The sequence below is a fragment of the Peromyscus californicus genome, unplaced genomic scaffold, assembly GCF_007827085.1.
Source record: "Peromyscus californicus insignis strain IS unplaced genomic scaffold, ASM782708v3 Scaffold_5__1_contigs__length_169319896, whole genome shotgun sequence".
NCBI classification, from domain to species: domain Eukaryota; kingdom Metazoa; phylum Chordata; class Mammalia; order Rodentia; family Cricetidae; genus Peromyscus; species Peromyscus californicus.
The window spans coordinates 138,876,276-138,899,192 of record NW_026294573.1 but is presented as its reverse complement, the minus strand read 5'-3'; the positions used below and the strand labels follow the sequence as shown (position 1 = coordinate 138,899,192).

The 22,917-nt window shown below is 40.0% G+C and overlaps 1 protein-coding gene across 3 annotated transcripts in view; it reads right to left on the bottom strand.

The window, feature by feature from the left end:
* Xkr4 (XK related 4) overlaps nt 1–22,917 on the bottom strand; it is a 439,385-nt gene that overhangs the window by 175,165 nt on the left and 241,303 nt on the right. For all 3 annotated transcript variants that reach the window (XM_052717635.1, XM_052717633.1, XM_052717634.1), the window contains exon 2: nt 12,762–12,961. In XM_052717635.1, coding sequence (XP_052573595.1) covers nt 12,762–12,961 — 200 coding nt within the window. The remainder of the gene's footprint in view (nt 1–12,761; nt 12,962–22,917) is intronic.

The following is a 22,917-nucleotide window of genomic DNA, read 5'->3' as shown; positions in this document are numbered from 1 at the left end:
TCTTCACTCTGCCAATTTTTCTTTACAGAGCATATTTCTTTCCTGTTACTTCATCATAAAAATGTATTAGGTATTATTTGTAACCCAGCTGGAAGTCTGCTCTTCTCATGAAAATTTCTGTCATTCTGTCCACATTCTCTGACACTTCCTTTATTTGAATGGAGGTGCAATGGTTTTCTACTTTCTAGGAAAAATAAATAAATAAAAAATAAATAAATTAGCCTTCTGAACATGGTAAGCACATGGCAGGATTTTTCAAGCCAATACGTTTTGAGTGTCGTTGGTGTTCAGGCTCTTTTCTATAGTCCTTACTTCATAGAGCTTGCCCTTAGGTGTGGGTGAGAATATTAAAGAGTATTAATAACATGCAAATATAAGGATAAAGTTCCAAATGGCTGTGGAGAAATTATTGCAGCATCTATTGGTGAGAGAATGAACTGTGTGTTTTCAAAGTGACTGTCAAGCTCAGTACTGAATGAAGAAAGAAGGCCATGTGAAGATATGGGGGAACAGCAGGGAAAAAACTAGGTAATACAAAGCCTCCACTGAGGGAGCAGACATGGCCTGTCTAAGGAACAGTCCATGGCTAGTGCTGCTGGACATGGGTGACTATGGGAAGAATAGAGCAACCCAGAGTTCAGACTACAGCATCTTGTCACACGCTCATCCAATTTCTACTTGGTTGTGCTACAATGAGGAGTCATCAAAGACTGTAAACAAGGGGGTAAAGAGACAGGAATCCCCAGGGCTACTGTGTGGCATACAGGGTGAATGCAAAGCTGGTCCACTGTAGAGCACAGCTGGGCTGTGTTTGGGACTATAATATTATTGATGGCGATAGTGAAGAGAACTGTGTTTTGAATGTGGAACAGACACAGTTTTCTAAAGGCATAGATTAAGAGGTGAGTGAAGAAAAAAGAAGAATTTTTTCTTTTAAAGTAAATTAAAATCAGATTGAGGCATTGCTCATTAAGAAAGCTCACAATGTCAAACTTTGTTGATGATTTGAAGTAATCTCCTACACAGGCTCCTATTGCTGCTGGAATATACATTGTCACCTTCATTGTGGAAAATGCTGTGGCCTTGTCTCCCAACGGTTGGTACAAACCTGATGACTGAGCAAATTCACAAATGCATAAAGACACAAAATCATACCCATTAGGAAGCATTACAGTACCTCTGAAGTTAACAAACGCTTCAACAACCATTGGATGGATAAATAAGTTGAGGCTAAATTGTACAGTAAATCATTACAGGGTAGTAAAAATGAGTAGACTACTATCACATACTATTACAGCTCATGAAAATATTTTTGAATGATGGAATCCAAGTATACATACCTTCACACACACACAAATATATATATGCTTATAAAATATATGCTTATAAAAAGTTGAAAATACTTTTTCAGAATAATGGTCCTACTTACAAAAGGGGTCATGACATCAGGCAAGGTGAAAGCAGAGATTCTGTGGCATTCTTCACATTCTTTCCACATTGGTAGTAGTTGTTTACAGTTGCATATCCTGCTGTATACTATGCTAGACCGTGTATATGTATTATGCATATGTTGCTTATGTGTTATAATGCTCAAAATTATTAGGCAATACAAAAAGAGGATGAGAAGTGAGGAAGAGGAGCTAGAGAATTCAGACAGAACATTTAAGGAGTTTTTCTGCCAAGTGCAGGAAAGCAACACTATGATAAGTGATATGGGTCTAATTTTCTCTTTAATAAAGAAGGATATTATTAGTCTGCATATTTATATGTTGATGAAAATGATCCTGTCTATTTTTCCTAAATGGGTAAAAAAAAGTAACGAAGGAGGGAGGGAGAGAAGGAGAAGAAGAAAAGAGAGAGAGACTTATTAGATAAGATACGAGCAGATGAGAGGAGCTGGAATCCAGTGACAAGGAAGAGGAGACATAGATGTAGGGTCAGAGTACATATGTTTGGAACACTCAGCAGAAGAAGAGGGAGGTAGATATAATGGCGGAAAATAAGTAGCTTGTATTTTATTACTTATGCTGTGTCACCAGAGTAAGGAGAGAATCCACCTGTTTAGAATGATGCAAGTTGGCCATTAGAAGTGTGAGATCACAGAAAGTAGGAAATGGTCATCATGGAGACACAAAAGTGAATTTCAAGGAGAGATAAGGTACGATTGCTGTATAATGCTGAGCAGTCATTTGAGATCTCTGGGTGTATTCTTAAGGAGAGACATACTGAGCGTCCCCTCAGCCACTGGAAGGTTGTACCTGGTGCCTCACGCAGTCATTGTCAGGGAAGCTTTCCCTCTGAAATTGCATTGACAGACTTGGCTGTGGCGCCTGTAAGCTGGGAGCAGGCACACAGATGGAATGAGGCTGATGGAGGCTCTGTGGACTACATTTTCCAGACTTCTTGACACAGTGTCTGTTGAATTCTGTTAATAAGTGTCCCTAGTGGGAGGATGCAAGGTGGGTGGCAAGCAGTTCTTTATTTTGGTAGCCAGCTCAAGCTAGAACCTGTTAACCAGCCCTCCAAAGCCCTGGCCTCTAGGCGTCAGCTCTTGTCTTTGGCTATCAGTTACCTCACAGCTTGAGAAAGCATTTACTTCTGGGCAGCGAGAATATAACAGTTGTGTGTTCAAACTGCTGAAGGTTTCTTTGTGTTTGATATAAACAGATGTGTTAGGTCACCAGACCCTACTCTCGTGACAAGTAGCTGAATGTCAAGTCATCACAAACAGCCCACTGCTCTAAACAGGCCTTTTACATTTCCCCCCCCCCCTTTTTTTTTAAGACATAAGATGTAACTAGTTGGACCATCTTTACCTCCCTTAAGCTTTCGCTATGTCCTTTGCTTTTCTATGGCTAGGAGTATAAGTTGACATTGTGATTAAGAACTCTGTAACATTTTGGGTCCAGCATGCTGCCTGATTCAAAGATTACAAATAAAACCAATTGTAATCTACAAAACCAGATTTTCTGTACTTTTCTCTTTTCACATATGCCATATTCTTGCTCTGCCTGGCTTGCTTCATGGTAGTCGCAGTGGTATTACGATCTGGTCCCCTTGGTCATCCAGAATTTGCCTATGTGTGCCCGTCTTTATTAACCTGAGAACTTGGCCCCAGCCCTGAAGCAGGCGTGTCTTCCTCTAGGCACTGACCTCTTGTTTCCCGAGCAGCTGCTTCTCGTGCTCTCTTCCTTCCGGCACGGGTATATGTGATTGCTGATATGATGTCTCCAGTTTGAAATATCTGACATGTTCTTCTTTCCCAGGAGGGGAAGGTCCTCTAATTATCACATCATCACAAAAGGAAAAGCCCAGCAGCAATCCATCTTAGACACTACAGTGAGAACTGCAGCGGCCCGGGGCTGACCGCCACTCTGCAGACCACTCTTCTTAAGTGCTGTGCAGGGCAAGGCAGGCAGTACAGAGCATGCTGAAGGGTGGAGGCAGAGGCAGGGCACAGCCTTTACCGTCCACTGCATAGTAGAGAACCCCATCCCTCCACCCAGGGTCGAAAATAAGGAATTTCCTCTTCTACCCTGGTACTACCCAACCTTCCCAAGTCTATCAAAATTCTGTCTTCTCACTCATCTTTCATCTATCAGTTTACATGTTATTAATTAAGCTACTTTAACCATACCACACAGCAAGAGCTTAAGTTTAAAATACAAAGAACATTAAAATAAACAGTCCCAGGAGCCAAAGGAGCCAAACTCTTGTTGAGTGTTCAGTTCCACCTAGGGAGAACTCTGGTGATAGGCTGGAGGGAACATGTCGGGCACTTCCAGTATTAGGAGTTCGAGGTAGAACATTGCAGGGAGGAAAATACCCTGTGAGTTCTTACTGTGTTAGCAACCATGCTGACTGCCATTCTTTGCAGATTGTGAACCTGTGGTTGAATATGGTAAATAAAGGAAGAGTTGATCAAACACGGATATCAGATGGTTCCTTTTAAATTAGAGTCTGAAATCTGCCTAAATTGTTTGAGAATGAACAAAGGGCACTTCAGTTAGAAGTTTAAGAAGAGGTAAGCAAACTGTGGGCACTTAATGGTTGATGAGGAGGGAGACATTTTCTTCAGTGGTGTAGCCATTCATTAGTAAGTCTTCCTTACCAGAGGTCCTGGTAGAGAGGATTCATTGAGAAGAAGAAGGGGACCAACCCTGGTGCAAGAGGGGGCTTTGGAGGCCACTACCTATGATGGGACACCTCGTGCAGCCTTGAGGCAGGGGAAAGGGCTTGGACTTGCCTCCGCTGGATGTGCCTCCCCATGGGAGGCCTTGCCTTCTTGTGGGGGAGTTGGGGGGTGGGTTGGGGAGAGGCTGTGGGGGTGGAAGAGGGAAGAGAGGGATCTTTGATTGGTGTGTAAAATGAATGAAAAATTTTCTTAATTAAAAAAAGAAGAGAATCAGTGAGAGTGGGAGAGAAGTTGATGGGGTGACTATAATCTGATTCAAACACATGATATACATTGATGAAAATGTCATTGCCAAATCTGTTCTATGCGTACTTAATATATGCTAATAAAACAACAAGTTCACACACACACACACACACACACACACACACACACACACACACACACTTTGAGGGTTCCTCCTATGCTTGCATCCAGAAAATATAATCATGCATTCTGGAATATACACAGACATACTGTACATTTCTAAATATGTTTTTCTATGTAGTTTGTAGTGTTACATTATAAAATTTAGGACAATATGAAGTTTTGGGGCAAATTTTGTATAGAGTTTCACACACCATTACACACATAACAGACATTCAATGAATATGCCAATTAACTAACTAAAATAGAAACTGCAAAGCAGATAGATTCTCACTCTGTTCTGCGCTTTGCTTCTTCTACAGAAATACAGATGTGGAGATGGCAGGTTCGGTGATAAGTGCTGGAGGCAGAGGAATGGTGAAGGACGGAGGTTCTTCTCTGAGGAGGCCATAGCAAGGAGGCGGGCTCTGTCTGCATCGTTTTACTATGTCTTAGATTAAAAAGCCTGAGATTTAGGTCCTGAGGCTTAATATTAGGCCATGACAGACAAGGTGACCACATTTTTCTGGATGTTTTAGGAAAGCCCTTAATTGTTGATTTCTCCAGTAGACTCACATGATGCAAGACAGGAAAAGAACTCCTAGGCTCTAGGGCCTTCACTTTGATACAGGGTACAGGGCTAGCCTCAATTTTGCTATTATAAGGATGACCTTGAACTTCTGATTTTCCTGCCTCCACCTCCCAAGGAAGGAAGCCTGGTTTTATTCATTGTCAAGGATGCAATCCAGAGCTTCTACATGCTAGGCAAGAACTCTACTGACTCAGGTACATTCCAGCCCCTCCAATTTCACAAAGTATCTAGGAAAAACTGCTGGTAAAGAGGGCAATTTAAAATGCACACAAGGACATTGAAATATGAGCAGATATGAGTAGAAGTATAAGTGACTTGCTTTTGGCTTACCAAAGCTTTCCTGAGTACATGGCTTGGGGACAGTATTTCTTCATGTGTTAGCTTCATCACTAACAAAGTATAGGGTTATAAAGAGCAAAGTCTCTTTTGGCTTCCAATCTTAGAAGTTTTGGTCCATGGTTGACTTGTCAAGGTGGTTTGGGTAGGTGGTGAGGAAATTCCTGGTGGCGGGAACTTGTGGTAGAAGATGCTGTTTGTGTCACAGCATTTGGAAACAGAGAGAGGAAGGACCAGAGTCTCAATACCCCTTTCAAAGGCACATCTTCCATGACTAAGCTTCTTCTGCTAAGTCCCCTGTCAGAGATTCTGCCATCTTTCAACAGCACTGTACACCTTTGAGAGACATTTTATATTCAAAACACAGAAGTCAATAACTCATTTGGAATACCACAAATAAATATACTTGAAAGATAGAATGTCATATTTCCAACCATATCAGGCAAAGTGGGAAATTAAAAATGAAGAATTAAAACCATTTGGAAAATATGAGAATATTTGGGTTGGTAGACTGGCACATGGCTTTTGAATGAGGCTTCAGTATGTAGCCAGATGTGTATTGGATATCAGAGCCTAGTACTGCGCTGTATTTGTGCTTGACTGTGGCACAGGGATAGTCATTGCAAATGTTACACAGTACACTCTGGGCCTACACAGCAGTCCTATGGCTGCTGTATCGAGTACATCTTTGGACAGAGGAACTCTGACACTGAAAAATGCTTTTCTGCTGAGGAAGGTCTGTAGACAGTCTGACATAAGTCGGTTCTGAGAGATGTCTTTAAACAAACTAAACTCCAGGACTTCCTACATATGTCAAGTCTGTAGTTTTACATCTAAAATAAAATGGAGTTATAGCTACACCTGCACATATATTTTTATGTACTTCAAATTATCTCTGTATTGCTTATGATACCCTCATACAATGTAAATGCTCTGTAAATCATCATGCTTAGAACACAAAGCTCTGACCAGATCTACTTAAGTCCCAAGACTTTTTTCCTGCATATTTTTGCTAATTCAATTTACAGATGTGAACCCAGGCATGTGAGGGTTCACTACAATCAGAAAACTACCACCACAAAGCAAAAAATGACTTCAGAGACCTTCTACCCAGCCTGCCATTTTACTGATTCCTTGATTGGCCATGTGGGCATAAGTCTGACCACTAACCTTTGACCTGTGCTTTCACTATTATGGTGGAACAAAAACTCCTAAGTTCTTGGTCACTTGTTCCAAGTCCTAATCTCCCTTGTATCGTTAGGACTTTGTAATTCCTTGTCTTGTGACATCTCAGAATGAATGTTTAAAGACTGGCTGTTCTGGAAGACCTACTGTTTTCATTGTCACCAGGCTTCCTTTAAATCAGGTTTAGGCACACTCCTGCCTGGACCTTTCTTCTTGTTCATGCCTGTCAAAAGGTCTGATCATTCTTTCTTAATGAAATTTCTTGTACTTTCTTTTCAATGGAAACACATTAATTTGCACCTAAAATCTGGACTATTCTTTCTACTTTCACATGCTGTTATTTTTGTTGTTGTTGTTTAAAACATCAGACCCCCACCTAAGATTCACTCCCTGAGAACTTTTATTTTTGCAAAAGCCTCAAGTAGACAGATGATATGCACACTACAGTCTAAGAAGTGCTGTATGCCAACTGTCTTTGCCAAGCGCTCTGCATTCACTATCTCACTTAATTTCCACAGTCTAGTGAATTAGGTACCACTTTTATCCTCCAGTACACACAGGCAATAGAAGCTTAGCCATGATGTGAGAGCTGCCTACAGATCTTGGCTGAAGTTCAAGATACTATGAAGAAATACTAAGTAGGCCACAAAACCTGGAATAGGCAGCAGGCTTAGTGGAGGAGGCTGCACTGTGTTTTAGAGCATAGGCATGGATGTACCAGGCTAAGGCATAAGGGAAGTTAACGTCTGAGGCAAGGCTACCACCTGGGCAGAGGCTCTGAGGAGGGAAGAAAGCTCAGACATCCTCAAAGCAGGGAGGAAGAGAATGTGATGGCTACTGAAGAAAATCAAGTGACACAATGACCTTCGAAACTTGCTCAGGAATTGAAGTTTCACTCAGTGCCAACAGAAGAGCTGAGTACATTTGTAGGTCCAACAGGCTCTAGCAATCTTGGTGATAACGACAAGGAGAATGGAAGAAAAGGAGAAGGGTGGATGTGATGTGGGAGACCTACTTGGTCATAAGGGCATGTGTCAGGGTGGAGCTTGTTTGCCAAGGGAAGCGACAGCACACAGTCCACCTCTGCCTCTCAGTCCCCATTCTCTCCCTGCTGATCTGCCTTCATCTCCCTCTCCTCCTGGGATATAAGATGGATATGGGGCCTACTCTGGCACCAAGAAGCACAGGGCACATTGACTACCTTGTCCTTCATAGCTGGACCTCCTTAAGTGCTCCTTCCACACAGTAGAGTTGGCCCCAGGACTTTTCCCCCTCCAGAGAGCAGCTGCTTACTAGCTCATGTTACCAGAACTCGGCTGACAGCAGGGATGAAAACCACTGGGTGCTCAGGTTTGAGCTGCAGCTCTGTCCTGATTCACGGTCTCAGAACAGCAGTCAGGCTGTCTTCCTGGACCAGGAGGAACTGAAGGATGGTTATATTTGCCAGCGCTCCCCTAAGCCTGTCAGCCTTCGGCACAACGAGGCCACACTGACTTAATGACTCAATAAGTGAGGAGAGAGAAAGGATTTTCAGTTAACAGAGTTTTGGACATTACCCACTTTCACAAGGAGAACTCATTTTTTAACCTTTGTTTTTAAAATGTCATATTTCTTGTTTGATTTTCTTTTTGTTTCCTATAGTGTCCTTCAGAGGGGAGATGGTTGAAATGGGGAAGAAGAGTGATTTTCCTTTTATGGTATAATAGTAGTTTTAGTCATAGTCACATGAAATGGCTTGCAGATTTAGGATGATTCTCAGCCTGCTAAATAAGAATGGTTTGAGATTTTAATTGACAGCTATTTGGAAATACCTCACAGGTTTCTTGCCTGTTGATTATCTGCTTAGAGGACTGTGCTTTTACATTCAAATCCCAAGAATTTCATCACTAAAGATGCATGAAATGCATGTCAAATTAAGCTCTTTTATTGAATTTCCTCTTTTGTTGTTGTTCTCCAGAGGGAAAAGGCTCTGTTCTAATAACCTACATCAATTTCATTCATCAGGTGGTTCATTGTTAGAGATCATCTGTGAGCAGACATGCCTCCTGGTAATCGATGTCAGTGAGTAGCCTGAGCTCGTCGATGTCAGTGAGTAGCCTGAGCTCGTCTCCAGCTGTGGAGGGTTTGTAGTAGATCCTCTTGTTTGCTCTGTGTGTTTTCATTCACAACATCATAGCCCCTTCATTGTTAAAAATCAGCAATGATAAAATCAACCTCATGGGCTTATTTGCTGTCTATATTCAATGGCTTGCCTGATTCTACTGATAGTTTTGTCACTGTGCACATTGATCCCCTGGGGAATGACACAGGTCTGCTTCCCCACAGCACTCTGAAAGTTGGTAGTAAGCTTTCTTTGGCCAACACTGAGGTCCAGTATATAAGCCCAAGTATTGTTGGCATAAATGTAGAGGGCTTTGTAGATAAAGGGAAAAGAAACTGTGTCAATGAAGAGACTCAATTCAAAGAAACCCAAACTTTGGTTGCTTTGTTTAGGATAAATAAGGCTAAGCATTGGGCCAGGCATGGCAGTATACACTTGTAACTGCAGTATTTTGGAGTGCTTTTTTGTTTTAAGTTTCTGAAAACAAGGCTTTCTAGTGTAAAATCAGAGTTGGGCCAGGAATCTTTGAAGTAATGGGCCATTCGCTTTTAGGGCTCTGTGAGCTGAATGAAATTCTCTGAAGCAGCCATATTCTTTAAAGAGCTAAAAACAGCTCAACCTTGACTGAGCAAAACATTGTGACTATAGAGAAGGGAAAAATATCTTGGGCTGTCCTTTGGAACTTATTATCTGCTTCTGCAGCCGACATGCCACCTCTTAACTTTTGGGAAGTTTCCTAAGCTTGCCACACTGATCCTCTAGCAACCCTGCAGCTAAAAAACACGACAAGGACGCAATTCAAATCCCCTGCCTGTCTGTCTGTAGCCCACCTGTCCAGTGGCCCTAGTATATATTTTATAAACACACTAGTTCATGTATTTTCTTTTCTGTGCTTATAAAAGTTCCTGTGATACTGAGCATAATGTCAGATATCTGTAATTCCACACTTGGACTGTAGAGGCAGGAAGATAAAGAACTTAAGTTCAGTCTCTGCTACCCAGTAAATTTGAGGGCAGCCTGTGCTATCTGCATTTCTGCCCTTAACAAATCCATTAAAAACCTGAGAGGTCAAGGACATTACAAAAAAAACAGCAGAAAGTCTGGACTGACAATCAGGGAGCCTGCATAGGACTGACCTAGGCCCTCTACATATATGACAATTGTATAGCTTGATCTTCCTTTGCTTGAACATCTATTATTCAGGAATGATTCTCTTCCTGATAACACTTTTTCTGGAAGAGTACTTCTTGAAGCCATCATGTGACATCCTGTGCCACATGATGGATGAAGGGAGGGAGGCAGGGGGCATGAGACAGAAAGAGAGAGAGAGAAAGAGAGAGCCTTGTTACTCTGATTACCGGTCAATTTGAAGAAAGACAGGATGACTGATTTGCTCCAAAACAACCATATAATAAATATGTGTGTATCTGGCCTTGACTCCTAACAGTGGGAGCAGGAGCTGACTCTAATGCTTCGGCTAACTTTTGAGAACTTATTCCACATGCTGGGTACACTTGCCCAGCTTTAATAAAAGGGGAGGTGCTTGGTCCTACCACAACTTGATATCCATGTTTTGTTGATATCCATGAGAGGCCTTCCCCTTTCTGAACAGAAACAGAGAAGGAGTGCATGGGGGTACAGAGGGGAGGTGGAGGTGGCTGGGAGGAGAGGAGGGAGAAGAAAGTGTGGTCAAGATGTAAAATAAATAAATTTAGTTAATAATAAAAATCCAATAAAAACTATAAGTAAATAACAACAAATAGTGAACTTTCCCATAGTGTAACATACCATTTATAACCAAGACTCTGTTTCCAAGTCATAATCACTCACATTTGGCTCAGAATAAACAGATAAAGCACTGTTGGCATTTTCATCTCCACATCACCTTCTTTTCCTGTCATATTCACCTTGGTCTCTATCTCTAATTGAAACACCCAGACAAATTTAACATGCGCTTTCCTTAACAACTACAAAGACACTAAAAATTCCAAACACCATTCAGATCAAGTCTCTAGATGGAGCATGACAGAGCATGGTAATGCTGTGTGTAACTCAGACAGTTCTGCTGAGGAGGAAACAGCACGCATAGGGCGCTATGCTATTCAGGAGACATTATCAGCCTGCTTACAGGATTGAGAAACACACCAGGAAACATATTAATTAGAAGTGTCCCTTACTCATCATACTTATACCAATTTATATCCCTATCTATCTATAGTAACCATCTTATCTTCATGCCTTGTTCTAGGATGGTTCTGAGCATCAGCCCCCAAAGAAATGTCAGGGCCACTCCTTGAGAGCTGCTGGTAGCAAAAGTCCATGAGAATATACAGCAGTGACAACTAGAGTTCAGAAGGTCAATCTATCAGAACTAAGGGTTCTGTTAGAGGAAACCGTCATGCAAGACATTTTAGAATTACTGCCTTTTGAATGAATTGGCTGTCTCTTGTAAACTTGTGCAATAACAGCTATGATTCTCCCCATTTACCGTTCATTTCCATGTTATGTGTACATGTACTCTCACGATTGCATCTCAATCTTGGGCACAACTTTCCCTATACATTTGGGGTAATTGGACAACTGTCCCCTGCTGTGTTTGTTTTTCACTAACATATGTCTGGCCAGGGCCATTCTCCAGACAAAAGTATTTCAGCAAAGATCCCTTTTCCCAAGGACAAATGCAGAGAGATAAACATTAGCTCCTCTCACCCACAGATAGAGAAAAAAGCCACTAACAATTAAATCCTCAACTCTTTACCTTGACCCCAGGTTATTTACACAAGACCCTAATTTAAGAGATTTACTGCTCACATTCCTGGGATGATGTTTTCAGCCACTTGCTAGTTACTGAGTTAAGGCAGTTACTTCCCACTGACCCAAGGAGATTGCCCTCAAGGTCAGGCAGATGATAGGTGCCAAGCTTCTCTTGTGCAAATTAAGTTTTAATTCCTCCTCAGCCAGGTGCTATTCCTAGATTCCCTAATTGGTCTTAGCCTTTAGTTGACCTTACCAGAGAACTCCCCTTTAGTTACCCCCCTTTTGCATTGTAATTAGAAGCTGACATTTATTGCTTTATTGTGGATCCTTATCACCTCTCTCTGTGGCCCTGAAAACTTCAAGCCTGGAACTGCTTTGCCAAAGAATTACTGCATGTGTATATATACTGGCTCTCTGAGAACACTGGAGAGAATTGATGGAGAAGAATAAAGATGAGGACAGAGATGGAAAGAACTAGATAGAGATGAGAGAACAGCAGAAGGGACTGAGAGCAGGAGGGACTGAGGGGAGCTAAGTATGAGAACAGAAAAGAAACTGTGTAGATAGAATTGACTTAGAAGGATAAAGTGAATGGACTAAAGAACTCAGTGTGCTTAGATTCATTGAATATCTCTCAGATTAATATCCTTAGCCGCCTGTAGCATCTGTTCTGGATCCTGATAGAAATCTCCTCAAGGCAGGCACTTAGGGGGAATTCATTAGCCACTTATTATAAATGCAACAGTCTTGCTGATCATATGGCAGAACAAAATATTAGCCAGATACTTATCAACCTGCCATAAAGTCTATAGTACAGAAATAATACATTTTAAATATTCATAAGATTTCCATATGATTTTTAAAAATAATCGTCAAGGTAACATTTTTTTCATCTGTCCCTTTCTATTTCTTAATGTCAAAGGCAATGGTATGTATTATCCATATATATTAGACAGAGAATAATAGTTATTGTTGTCTTGGTAACTTTTTGCAAATTATTCTACCATGAAAATCAGGCTTTGACTCTATGCCCATAGGGAGCAAGTGCAAAATCATAAATCAAATTTTTTCTTGCTAAAATGACCATGACAGGCAAGGGTGGAGGAAATATCATGCATAATTCACAAGTCATGTGCAAAACAGCAGACATACAAGAGGCCTGTGTCAACGAAGGACATCAGACATCCTTGGATTATGACAAAAGTAGCCAATCTCTCCCCCATTTCAGAAATCAAACTGTGAGCCCATACCTTGGAGGGCCTGCAAGCTGTGAGTCTGTACGATGATGCAGAGCTGCAGGACCAGCTGTGGAGCACTCTCCAGAAAGGTGGCTAGCAAGTGCAGCATACTCACATCCGCATACTCATACACCATCCTCCAGTAAAACCGCCACCTGCCACTCTCCCCACTCTGCCGGCTCCGAATACCTAAGTATATTGTGTGCAAATATCTGAAAGGAAACAGAGAGAGGAGATAGAGATGAGTAACAACTTAAAATTTAAACTCCTAAGTAATTTTCCTTTGGTACAAGCCACGATATTCAAGCATGTTCACAGAACAAGGAATTTGGTCACTATTTGAGCATCCGCAGTCTCACAAGCTCAGTTTGGGAGATCACAGCTCTGTAAGTCCCTTCTCAGATATCCCATTGAATTGAAATATGAAGATGTAAGGTGAAATTATGTGGGCAACAGGGCATGGGGTATGGGGGGGATTTTCTCTTTGAAATTTACCTTCATCCTTTCTTGTCAGATCCTGTATATGTCCAGTTGTGAACACAAGATGGCTTTCTCCTTGCACACAGAGCAAGCCTGAGGTTCTAACAGTTATGTGCATGTAACTTCTCTTTGGAGGTTACATGTCTTTGGAAAACTTTTGCACGATTTAAAATTTCCAAACATATATAACAAAAGGAAACTAGGTTAATGAACCTACTATGCCTGTCATAAAGACTGGCTAATCATCAACATGTTGTGGGGATTTTTCAAATATATATCTATTTGTGTAGTGTGTGTGCATATGTGTGTGTGTTGCCTGTGAGAGCACAGGTGTATGTGCAAACATGTAAGCCAGAGATCAATAAAGGGTCTGCCATTCCCAAGTTTACTTTAAAAAAACAGGGTCTCTCACTGAACCTGAAGCTTGCCAGGACATGAGCAAGGACAGCTAGTCAGTGAATAATGTCAGGGATCCTCCTTCTCTGCTCCCACTTCCCTACTGCACTGGGATTACAGTGTGTGCTACCATGTCCTGATTTTTACATGAGTGTTAGGGATCCAAACTTAGGTCTTTATGCTTGGACAGCAGGCACTTTACCAATTGGTCCACCCCCCCAAACACAATTTTTATTAAAAACAATTTTAAAACCAATACTGTTATCATGCATGAACCATGATAGACTCTTCAATGGTTTATACTCGGTCGGCATATTTTCCTGATCATCATAATTCTTGACAGTTTCTCAAACAAGGCCTACACTAATGATTACTTAATATGCATCTAAAGTCTCTTTTATACTGTGGTGTGGTGATATTGTGTTCCCCAAAATATTGTGCACCCTAATAAACTTATCTGGGGTCAGAGAACAGAACAGCCACTAGATATAAAGGCCAGAAAATGGTGGTACACATGCCTTTAATCCTAGCACTCCAAAGGCAGAGATCTGTCTGGATCTCTGTGAGTTCAAGGCCACACTGGAAACAGCTAGGCATGGTGACTCATACCTTTAATCCCAGGAAGTGAGCCTTCAATCCCAGAAAGTGATGACAGAAAGCAGAAAGGTATATTAAGCATGGCTCATGAGCTGCGTTAAATACACTTGTTTGAGCTGTCCCTCAGAGAAGGCAGTATGGTCTCATTTCAGTCAGGTAGTCAGAGACATCATAAAGACCTTAGGGTTATAGGAATCCACCCTTCCCTGTGTCTTGTTAGTTTTTCCATCTTTTTATTTTCAGTTCTACACTCCAGTTGTGCAGTGTTTGCTGCAGATTGGTGCTCACTTCCAGAGTCTGCCCAGGGCACCTCCTACACCCCTGCTTCTCTGCTATCACTGTTCCTTGGATACGAATCAACACCAGTAAACTTTGGTTCCTGCAGTTTTCTTCCTCTGCAATACCACACTTTTCCACCTTTCTTAACCCTGAAATGTTCAAACATCATCCCCCTCCCTGCCCTGCCTTCTCTTCCCACCTATGTAGAACTGTTTATACCAACTGTTTTTATTTGTATTTTGACCAAAGGAAAATAATACTTTTGTATTTATTCACTGCTATGTTAATAATGTACTCTAGAACATTAACTACCAGGGAATATTTACATACTCCTATCCCTTCAGTTAATTTATATACTTTTATTCATTCAGTGAGTTCATACTGAACACAAGGTATGTCTATCACTTTGCATTTTTTCCCAAGGAAATGTAAACTTGTTGGAGAATTTTGAATAGAAAAGAAAGGAATCTGACTTGCATTTTATCACCATTGGTCATTGCTTGGGGGATAGAAGGCAATAGGTAAAGGAAGAAGCAGAAGCATTGGCTTGAAGTATTGGAGGAGCCCAGCTGAGAGAAGATGACAGTGGTACTGTGGTTGGAAAGCTATCTGAGCAGGGCTGTATCCTAAAGACTTCATGGGCAGCTTTTGCATTTTGAGGGACCAAATTAATGAATAAATGCACAACTGTATTGCAATTATCTTTAAACTCCCACAGAGGGCTCCCTGAGTTACATTATTTCTGGGTCCCACTGGGAGGAAATCATGCATATTCATGGCATTTTGCTGCCACGTTTAAAGACTACAAACAGCTTTGTGGTCTCTGGTCTTTTAGGACTGGGACTCCTGGCACAAGAAAACATTACCTTCCTAGCACTTTAAACTCACAGTAAACCCAGTACAATTGACAGGATTCTTCTGGAGAAGAAAAGTATTTGGTGTATTAGAGTCAGACACAAAATGAAGCCTTCTAATAACACACACACAGAATCCAAATACTTAAAAACTAAGGAGGGTAAGGAAAGTTACTACAAGTTTTGGGTAGTTATCCTAGTTTTATTTTTAGTGTACTAGAATAAATAACAGCAAGTTTAGCACCTTAACCATTTTATATGAACTGCTCAATAGCATTAGTGCATTCATATTGCAGTGAATTTGTGCTCACCATCCATCCGCAGAAGTCCTTTCCTCTCGCAAAACCAAGTCCCTGTCCTGATTCACAGACAGCTTCTAACTCTGACTCCCTCCTCCATTGCCCCAGCCTCTGGCAATGGCTTCCAATCTCCTTTCTGTCTCTGTGAATATCTTTCTCATAGATATTTAAGTTTGACTATGCAGTATCTGTCCAGTGATTTGTTTATTTTGATTGTTATAATATCCTTAAGGTGTATCTACACTGTGGTGGGTGCCAAATTCCATTCTAGACAGGAAGCTTTTAAATGAATGGATCTTTACAATAGACTACTTGATATGTCTAGCCTACAAAAAAATGAAATAAAAAAATATTCCCTAATAAGGTCTCATTTATTGTAGCCTAAAGGTCTTTCACTATAAGGTGGTCATGTGAAGTATCAAGCTAGGGATACATTTGTGTTCTTTATCTTTAAAAATAGCTAAAGGTTAAGAACATGCATAAGTACTTCACTAAAAATTAGTTACAAAAAATGCAATATGATATTATTCATAGAACAAAAGAGATTCAAGTTCAAATGCTCAACAGGGTATGAATCAAATCATAATCTGCTCATACATTGTATCTTTGGGGAATGGTTCCAAGACTTGCTTCAGATACTCAAATCTTCAGATGCTCAAGTCCCTTAGAGAAAGTCTATCTATGCACATCTTCTTCCCCTATCTGGACATAATCTCCAAAATAATCATAACATTTAATATAAATTGAACATGAAGAAACAGGAGTCATACTGTGTTGTTCAGCAAGTAATGTCAAGAAAAAGTGTGTACACATTCAGCTCAGATGTCTTTTCTTCTGTTTTGGATCCATTGTTGTTTAAATCTACAGGAACTTTTCTAGCCCTCCTGAGATTTATTGTTTACATAGGTCTATTTATGCTTGTACTTGTGACTCTACAGTTTCCCCAAAGATCATTTTCACTACTGACATGTGAGTTTTTAAAGTGCTAATTCTCAATTTGGTTTCTTATATGGATCATAGTAACTAAATCATAATAATCCCTACTTCGTGTTTTTATTACAACATTACAGCCTGGAATCATGGAATGAATAAGCTAGAGGGATTTAGGGATCAGTTGCCAGGGCTATAGGATTGAGAAATGGAGATTAGACCAAGATCCCTGATATTTTGAGGCCAAGACCTATAATCTTTTATCATGTCCATCTGGCTCTAATAATTCTGGAATTTATCATATATAAGACACAGACAGAATTCACTACTTTTTTTCCATCTTCTATCTACATGCTTTTGTTGTTGTAGCTGAGAGAAAATAAATGTCAAGGTGAAGAATTTTATATCTAGATAGGACTTGGATTGTGTTAGTAGTTCTAGGACTCTGGGGGAATGACTTATGTTGTCTTAGCTTGACACTTCCATTGTGTAATTTTTTAAAAGATACTTAAATCTTTAAAAATAAGATGAGATTATGTGCATAAATTACTTAGTGAGCAGTAAGTAATGTCAGATGTCATTTAGAATAAGTCTGTTTCAGGAGTTAATTGGAGAATAGCAAAGATACCTTAAACTTTGGATTTTCTTTGTAGTTATCTTAAGTTATCTTCAGTTATACTCAAGTCATCATGTGACTTAAGGATATGAATGGGCTACCTTATCTCAGGTGTTCTAAATCCAGTAGACAGTCATAGCTCTGGCTTGATCTCCTATCTTTTCTTCGGTGTCATATATAAGTATCTATCTAATCTATCTGTCTATCTATCTATCTATCTATCTATCTAATTTATTCATTCATCTATTGTAGGTGGGAGAGAAACTTCCCATTCCCAAATATCCAGCAGCCACTTCCCAAATAATTGACTTACTTATAAATGCTTAGCCAGTAGCTCAGGCTTATTAATAACTAGCTCTTACACTTAAATTAACCCATAATTCTTACCTATGTTTAGCCATGTGGCGTGGCTTGGTATCTTTTCTCAGTGTGGTTTTCTCATCTTACTTTCTCTGCATCTGGCTGGTGACTCCTGATTCTGCCCTTCTTCTTCCCAGGATTCTCCTAGTCTGGTTGCCCTGCCTATACTTCCTGCCTGGCTACTGACCAATCAGCGTTTTATTAATTTGAGTGACAAATCTTTACAGTGTACAAGAGTATTATCCCACAGCAATCTATCATCTACCTATCCATCTAGATCTACCTACCTACCATTTACTTATCTATCTGCCGTCTGTCTACTTATTTAATCTGTCATCTATAATCACTATTATCACCATTAGTCATTAATATGGTCAATTGAGATGCTTAAGATTACATTATAACTATATATTTATAGCAGGAGAGAAAGATGAATAATGGCCAGTCTTTAGAAAATAGCTTTTGTACATTTGAAACAAACAAACAAACAAACAAAACATTTGTTTTTGTGACATCTGTGTTAGCATGATTCCACTGGAAAAGTGTTTTTCTTTCCTCTTGGACTCTGATCTGGAGTTTCTATAGATGAAATTAAGAAAGATGATATCTCCCTCAAAATTGTTGTGAAGGATAGATGACAGGCTGTTTCATACTTGTTCCTCATTTATTTTCCAGGTGTGTGGCCCAAAATGACAAGTAGTCTTCTAGAATGAAGAAACTCATGGTGGAACGTTGCTGGGCTATGTTATGGATATACATACATATGCACATATGTACATACATATAAACACATATATTACGGATATAGCTCCTTTATAAGCAAAGGCAAATTTTTGTTTCCATTTCTCACTAGAAATTTTGTTCGTGCTCATGTTTATTCAACTGTGGATTCTAACAGTGTTTCTGGCAGAGTGTGTCCTTTTGATGTTGATCCAAAGGGGAAGAGCATTCCGGGTACCATTCTACTGAGAAACAGGATGCTCTAGGTTTCCTAAGCATTTGATAATATAAGCTGAGGTTCAGGTCTTGTGGAGCAGGGGAGCTCATTTTCCTTTTTGAGATTAAATTTCTGATTTCTTGTTGGTTAAGGAACATACCTCCCAGAGGATGGTGGTGGCCAGGAACAGTCATAGAAATGGAGGCTTCAGTTTTTTTCTGATACTCATACTATGTATGTCAGGGAAGACTCACAAGAATCTCTTACTTATGACTAAAATTTATTTGGCATAATTACCAAAGAGTGCCATTTAAGAAGGAAAAAAAGTTAGAAAACTTTGCTCTCAAGAATGAAGTCCTTCTGAACCTAAAAGTAAATTAAACAGCAAGGATCTTTCATCACTGACATTGAAGACTACTCCTCATAAAACCCTCTTTGAAATGTCACTGTGTCATCCACCTCTTTGAGAAGAAAATCATTGAGAAGGCATTTGCCTCCCCTACAGCAGGATTCATTTTTTTCTCCAATAGGGTAGCTCTCATTATTTATTCCCAAGTGAAGCATGTTAATGGAAAGTATAGTTTTTTTACATTATCAAAGGCTATCAGGCATTCTGCCCCAGTTTTCTCAGCATAATCTCAAACCAGCAATATTTCACTTTCCTAATTTTCTTAGTACTGTTAAAGTTATATCCACAAACACACTAATACAGCCCCTGCCATACCATGTACAAAGACATGTGTATGTAACCTACTCTTACCACAATACAGACAACATCAAGTTACCAGGCATTCTATAGATGGAAATTGTATTAAAATTCCTAGTTCCTTTTAATCAACAGTTTTCAAGTGAAAAAAGCACAATGGAGCCAGATATGATATCAAAGGCTCATAACCTTTGCTACTCTACTCAGGAGACTTAGGAGGCAGCAGCATCTTGACTTTAACTCTTGCCTTGGCTACAGAGTAAGTTCAAAGCACCCTGGGCAACTTAGATAGATCCTTTCTCAGAAAACACAATTTGAAAAAGAGAGTTAGGGTATAACTCAGTGGTCGAGAGATTGCTTGGAGCAACAAGGTTCCAGATTCAATCCCCATTACTGGGAAAATAAATGTAACCTAGATTCAAGTCACAAAATTCAGACTAAAACATAATACAGCAAGTGTGACAAGCTAGGGGAGTAGGGTTGTCTCAAGCATTTGGTTTGTGAAGCATTACATGGGTACTATGTGTTTCATTTAAAGTTGAATGAGGTTAAGTATAATTCATATATAACTCATGTTTCAGGTAGTTCATACATAAAATTTGATCAACTGTTCTATTAGCTTCTGATATATGCATGGTTGAATCAGAAATAGCTCTAAAAATGTTATATATATATATATACATTCTAATACTGAATTCTCTTTCATTAGCTTGTGGTAAATTAAGTAATTTAGCTGTTACCAGCCATTATTTTTATTGTCTGCAAAATAGAGTAAAGTCTGGTAGAAAAGGTTTAGATGGACAACATTAACAGACTGTGACCCCAGAAAGTGTTATTTTCCTCTGCTACCTGACTACAAAGCTTTACCAAGTAGAGGTATGCCCATGAGACCTCTAGGTCCTGTACAATCACAGGAAGTTCTCCACTGGGCATGCTAAACCACAGCCATACCTTATATGATGGACCATGCCTGTACTCCCAGTTGCTCAGGAAGCTGAAGGGATAGAGTTCTCTGAGCAGATGAGTTCAAGACCAGCCTGGGCAACACTGGAAGGCTCTGTCCCCAAACCACCATAAAAATAACCCTTACTGCCACAGCATCACTTCACTTAATGCTGGTGTGGCCATCATTTCCATTTCATGCTGCAAAAAAACTGAACCTGACTTGAAATTCTGTCCTGCATTTCTTTTAGAAACTTGCCAACTAGCTGTTATTTAAAGAATAGATTCTATTTCCCATTAATCATCCAAAGGGAAAAATGGTGAATTTGCTGAACGGGGAAAAAAATGAAGGAATTGACCTACCATTTGACACCAGCATTAGAATCCCAGTCATGGGAGGACAGATGGGACCAGACGGAGCTCTGACCCACCCTTGGGCTCCTGACACTATCTCCTTCTCTGCTGTCATTGTTATGATGCCTGACTGCTCCACCTTTCATCAGCAGCACAAAACCTCTCCCCAGATAATTAGCTGTTTGCAGTGTCCTTCTCAGAGGATGAGCTGTGAATGTTCGCAATATAGAGACACAGGAAAACAACTTCTGGTCTTCCTGGGAATCTTTGAACCTGACAGCTGTTTCCTCCTTGAACTACCCATGTCTTTTCTCCAAGAGGGCTACCGTGTCTCTCCAAGTACCCAAGCTTTGGCTCTCTCTGCATATGGCCCTCCCCTCAGTTGTATTTCAGTCTCTTTTCTCTCCCATCAGATAGAAAATAGAATCAATTTGAGTCTCAAAGACTAACATGGATCTAATAAAAGCTGTGTTTCATGGTGTGTGCCCTTGTCTGTTTGTACAATACAGGCATTTTGTATTTGCTAGGGACTATTTTTTATTGATTTCAAATATATTTTATGAAAATATAATTCATCCATGGGACAGGGTTATTTTTGTTTTGTTTGATTTTCAGGCATACCTCCTACATAAAAATACCAGTTATAAAAATAGTTCCCTTTCACAAATTCCCCAAGCTTACAGGCAAAAATAATGGAAATTTTCCCCTGCTAAGTAATTTCTTTTGTAATGGGCAGTGTGGTTACAGTGTTTGGGGTAGCTTGGAAAATCCAGCTGAGATAGCAGAAGAAATTCCTGAATGTGGAAAGGAGGTTCTACATTCACACATAATGCTTCATAATGATTATAGCTATCCCTCAGAAAATAAATAACATTTTTTATTATTGTTGAGGCAAGTTTGTTATGTAGCCCAGGCTATGCTCAGATTTGAAATCCTCCTGTCTTCCCTTCCCACATGCTGTGGTTGTAAATGTGTACCACCATGTCCATTCCAAAGTCCCTCCTTTTTCTAAAGTACTTCTATGTAATAGTACTTTAATAGAAAACACGTGTTAAAATTGAAAAGAGAATCCTGAAACAAATACAGCAGTGACTGTTGCTTGTTATCGGCATGGTAGCTGCTGAAATCCAAGCTCTCAAATGGTTGTGATCATTGGCAGAAATAAACTGCATTTTTAAAAAGAGGCTAACAATATTTATTCAGATAGAATCAGAGCCTTCATCCTAAGTCTGGTTTAACAGATCTTATGACAACTGGAAGAGACTCTGTCTGTCTGTCTCTGTCTCTTTCTGTCTCTATCTCTGTCTGTCTCTCTCTGTGTGCAATTATATATAGTGCTTTCTTCTTTTAAAATTTTAAGATTTTTTTCTCTCTAACAGCTCTTTAGCACTTGATATTAACAGACCTATGGAATGTATCATCTTTAAACGTAACTGAAAATCTGTAGTCCTGGGGCACCTGACTCATCACATCTACAGTTGACCAAGTGAGGAGGAGCGATTGGAAGGGTACAAAACTTGGGCTTCTGTATGTCAATTGGCCTTTAGGCCTTGTATGAACCATCTACAAGAAGATGGATGGTATAGGTTTGATCTTACCAGCAGAGTTAACTTCCAAATGCTTGGAATTTTAGGGCATCTGTGTCCATACCAATTTGAATGCACTAGATCTTGCTTGAATGGCTCAAGCTATTTTAAGATCAAAGGCAATGATTTTTTTAATGATACTTTTTTATTCATTTATTAAATTGAATTATAATTTTAATAAGTATCTGTTCACTCATCCATCTCAGGAGAAGAAATTTAAACTGTTTCTCTCCAAAATCACATCAGAGTTAGACAACGTAAATACAGTGCCACTGAAAGACAAGGAGGAAGGGCTCCTGAGTTTGGGCAGAATGGGTTTGAAGTAGTTGATTACTTGTAACCAGAAGGGATGTCTTGTGAGCATAGTGTTCCCCCTAGTATCTTGTGAGCCTAGCAGGGTTCATTCCCCACAGAAGTCATCAGCCTTGGGTAGTCAGACTTGAAAGGAAGAAGAAGGTTCTTTCTGCTCTAAGCTTTCATTGGTTGACTTAGTCTGGAATTTACCATAGTTCTCCTCTGGTTGTCTAATCTCCAAAACTCACTAAATAGCATTGAAGAGACTCTGGCCAGCTCTAGTATGGTGGGCATGCCTCTGGCAGACTTTGCCCTTCTCCCCCATTCCTTCTGGCTTACTAAAAAACTTTAGATTACATTTCTAAAGCTAGCCACCAAGGTCTGTTTCCTTATCTCTCCACTTCCTCCTCCTGAGGCTGACTACCAAGGTCCAGCTATCAAAGTATTGAAGTCCAGCAATCAAAAGACCCCTTTGGTTCACCCAATTACCATGCCCAATTAATATCCTAACACAGGGTTTCCCCTTGTACCTTTATAA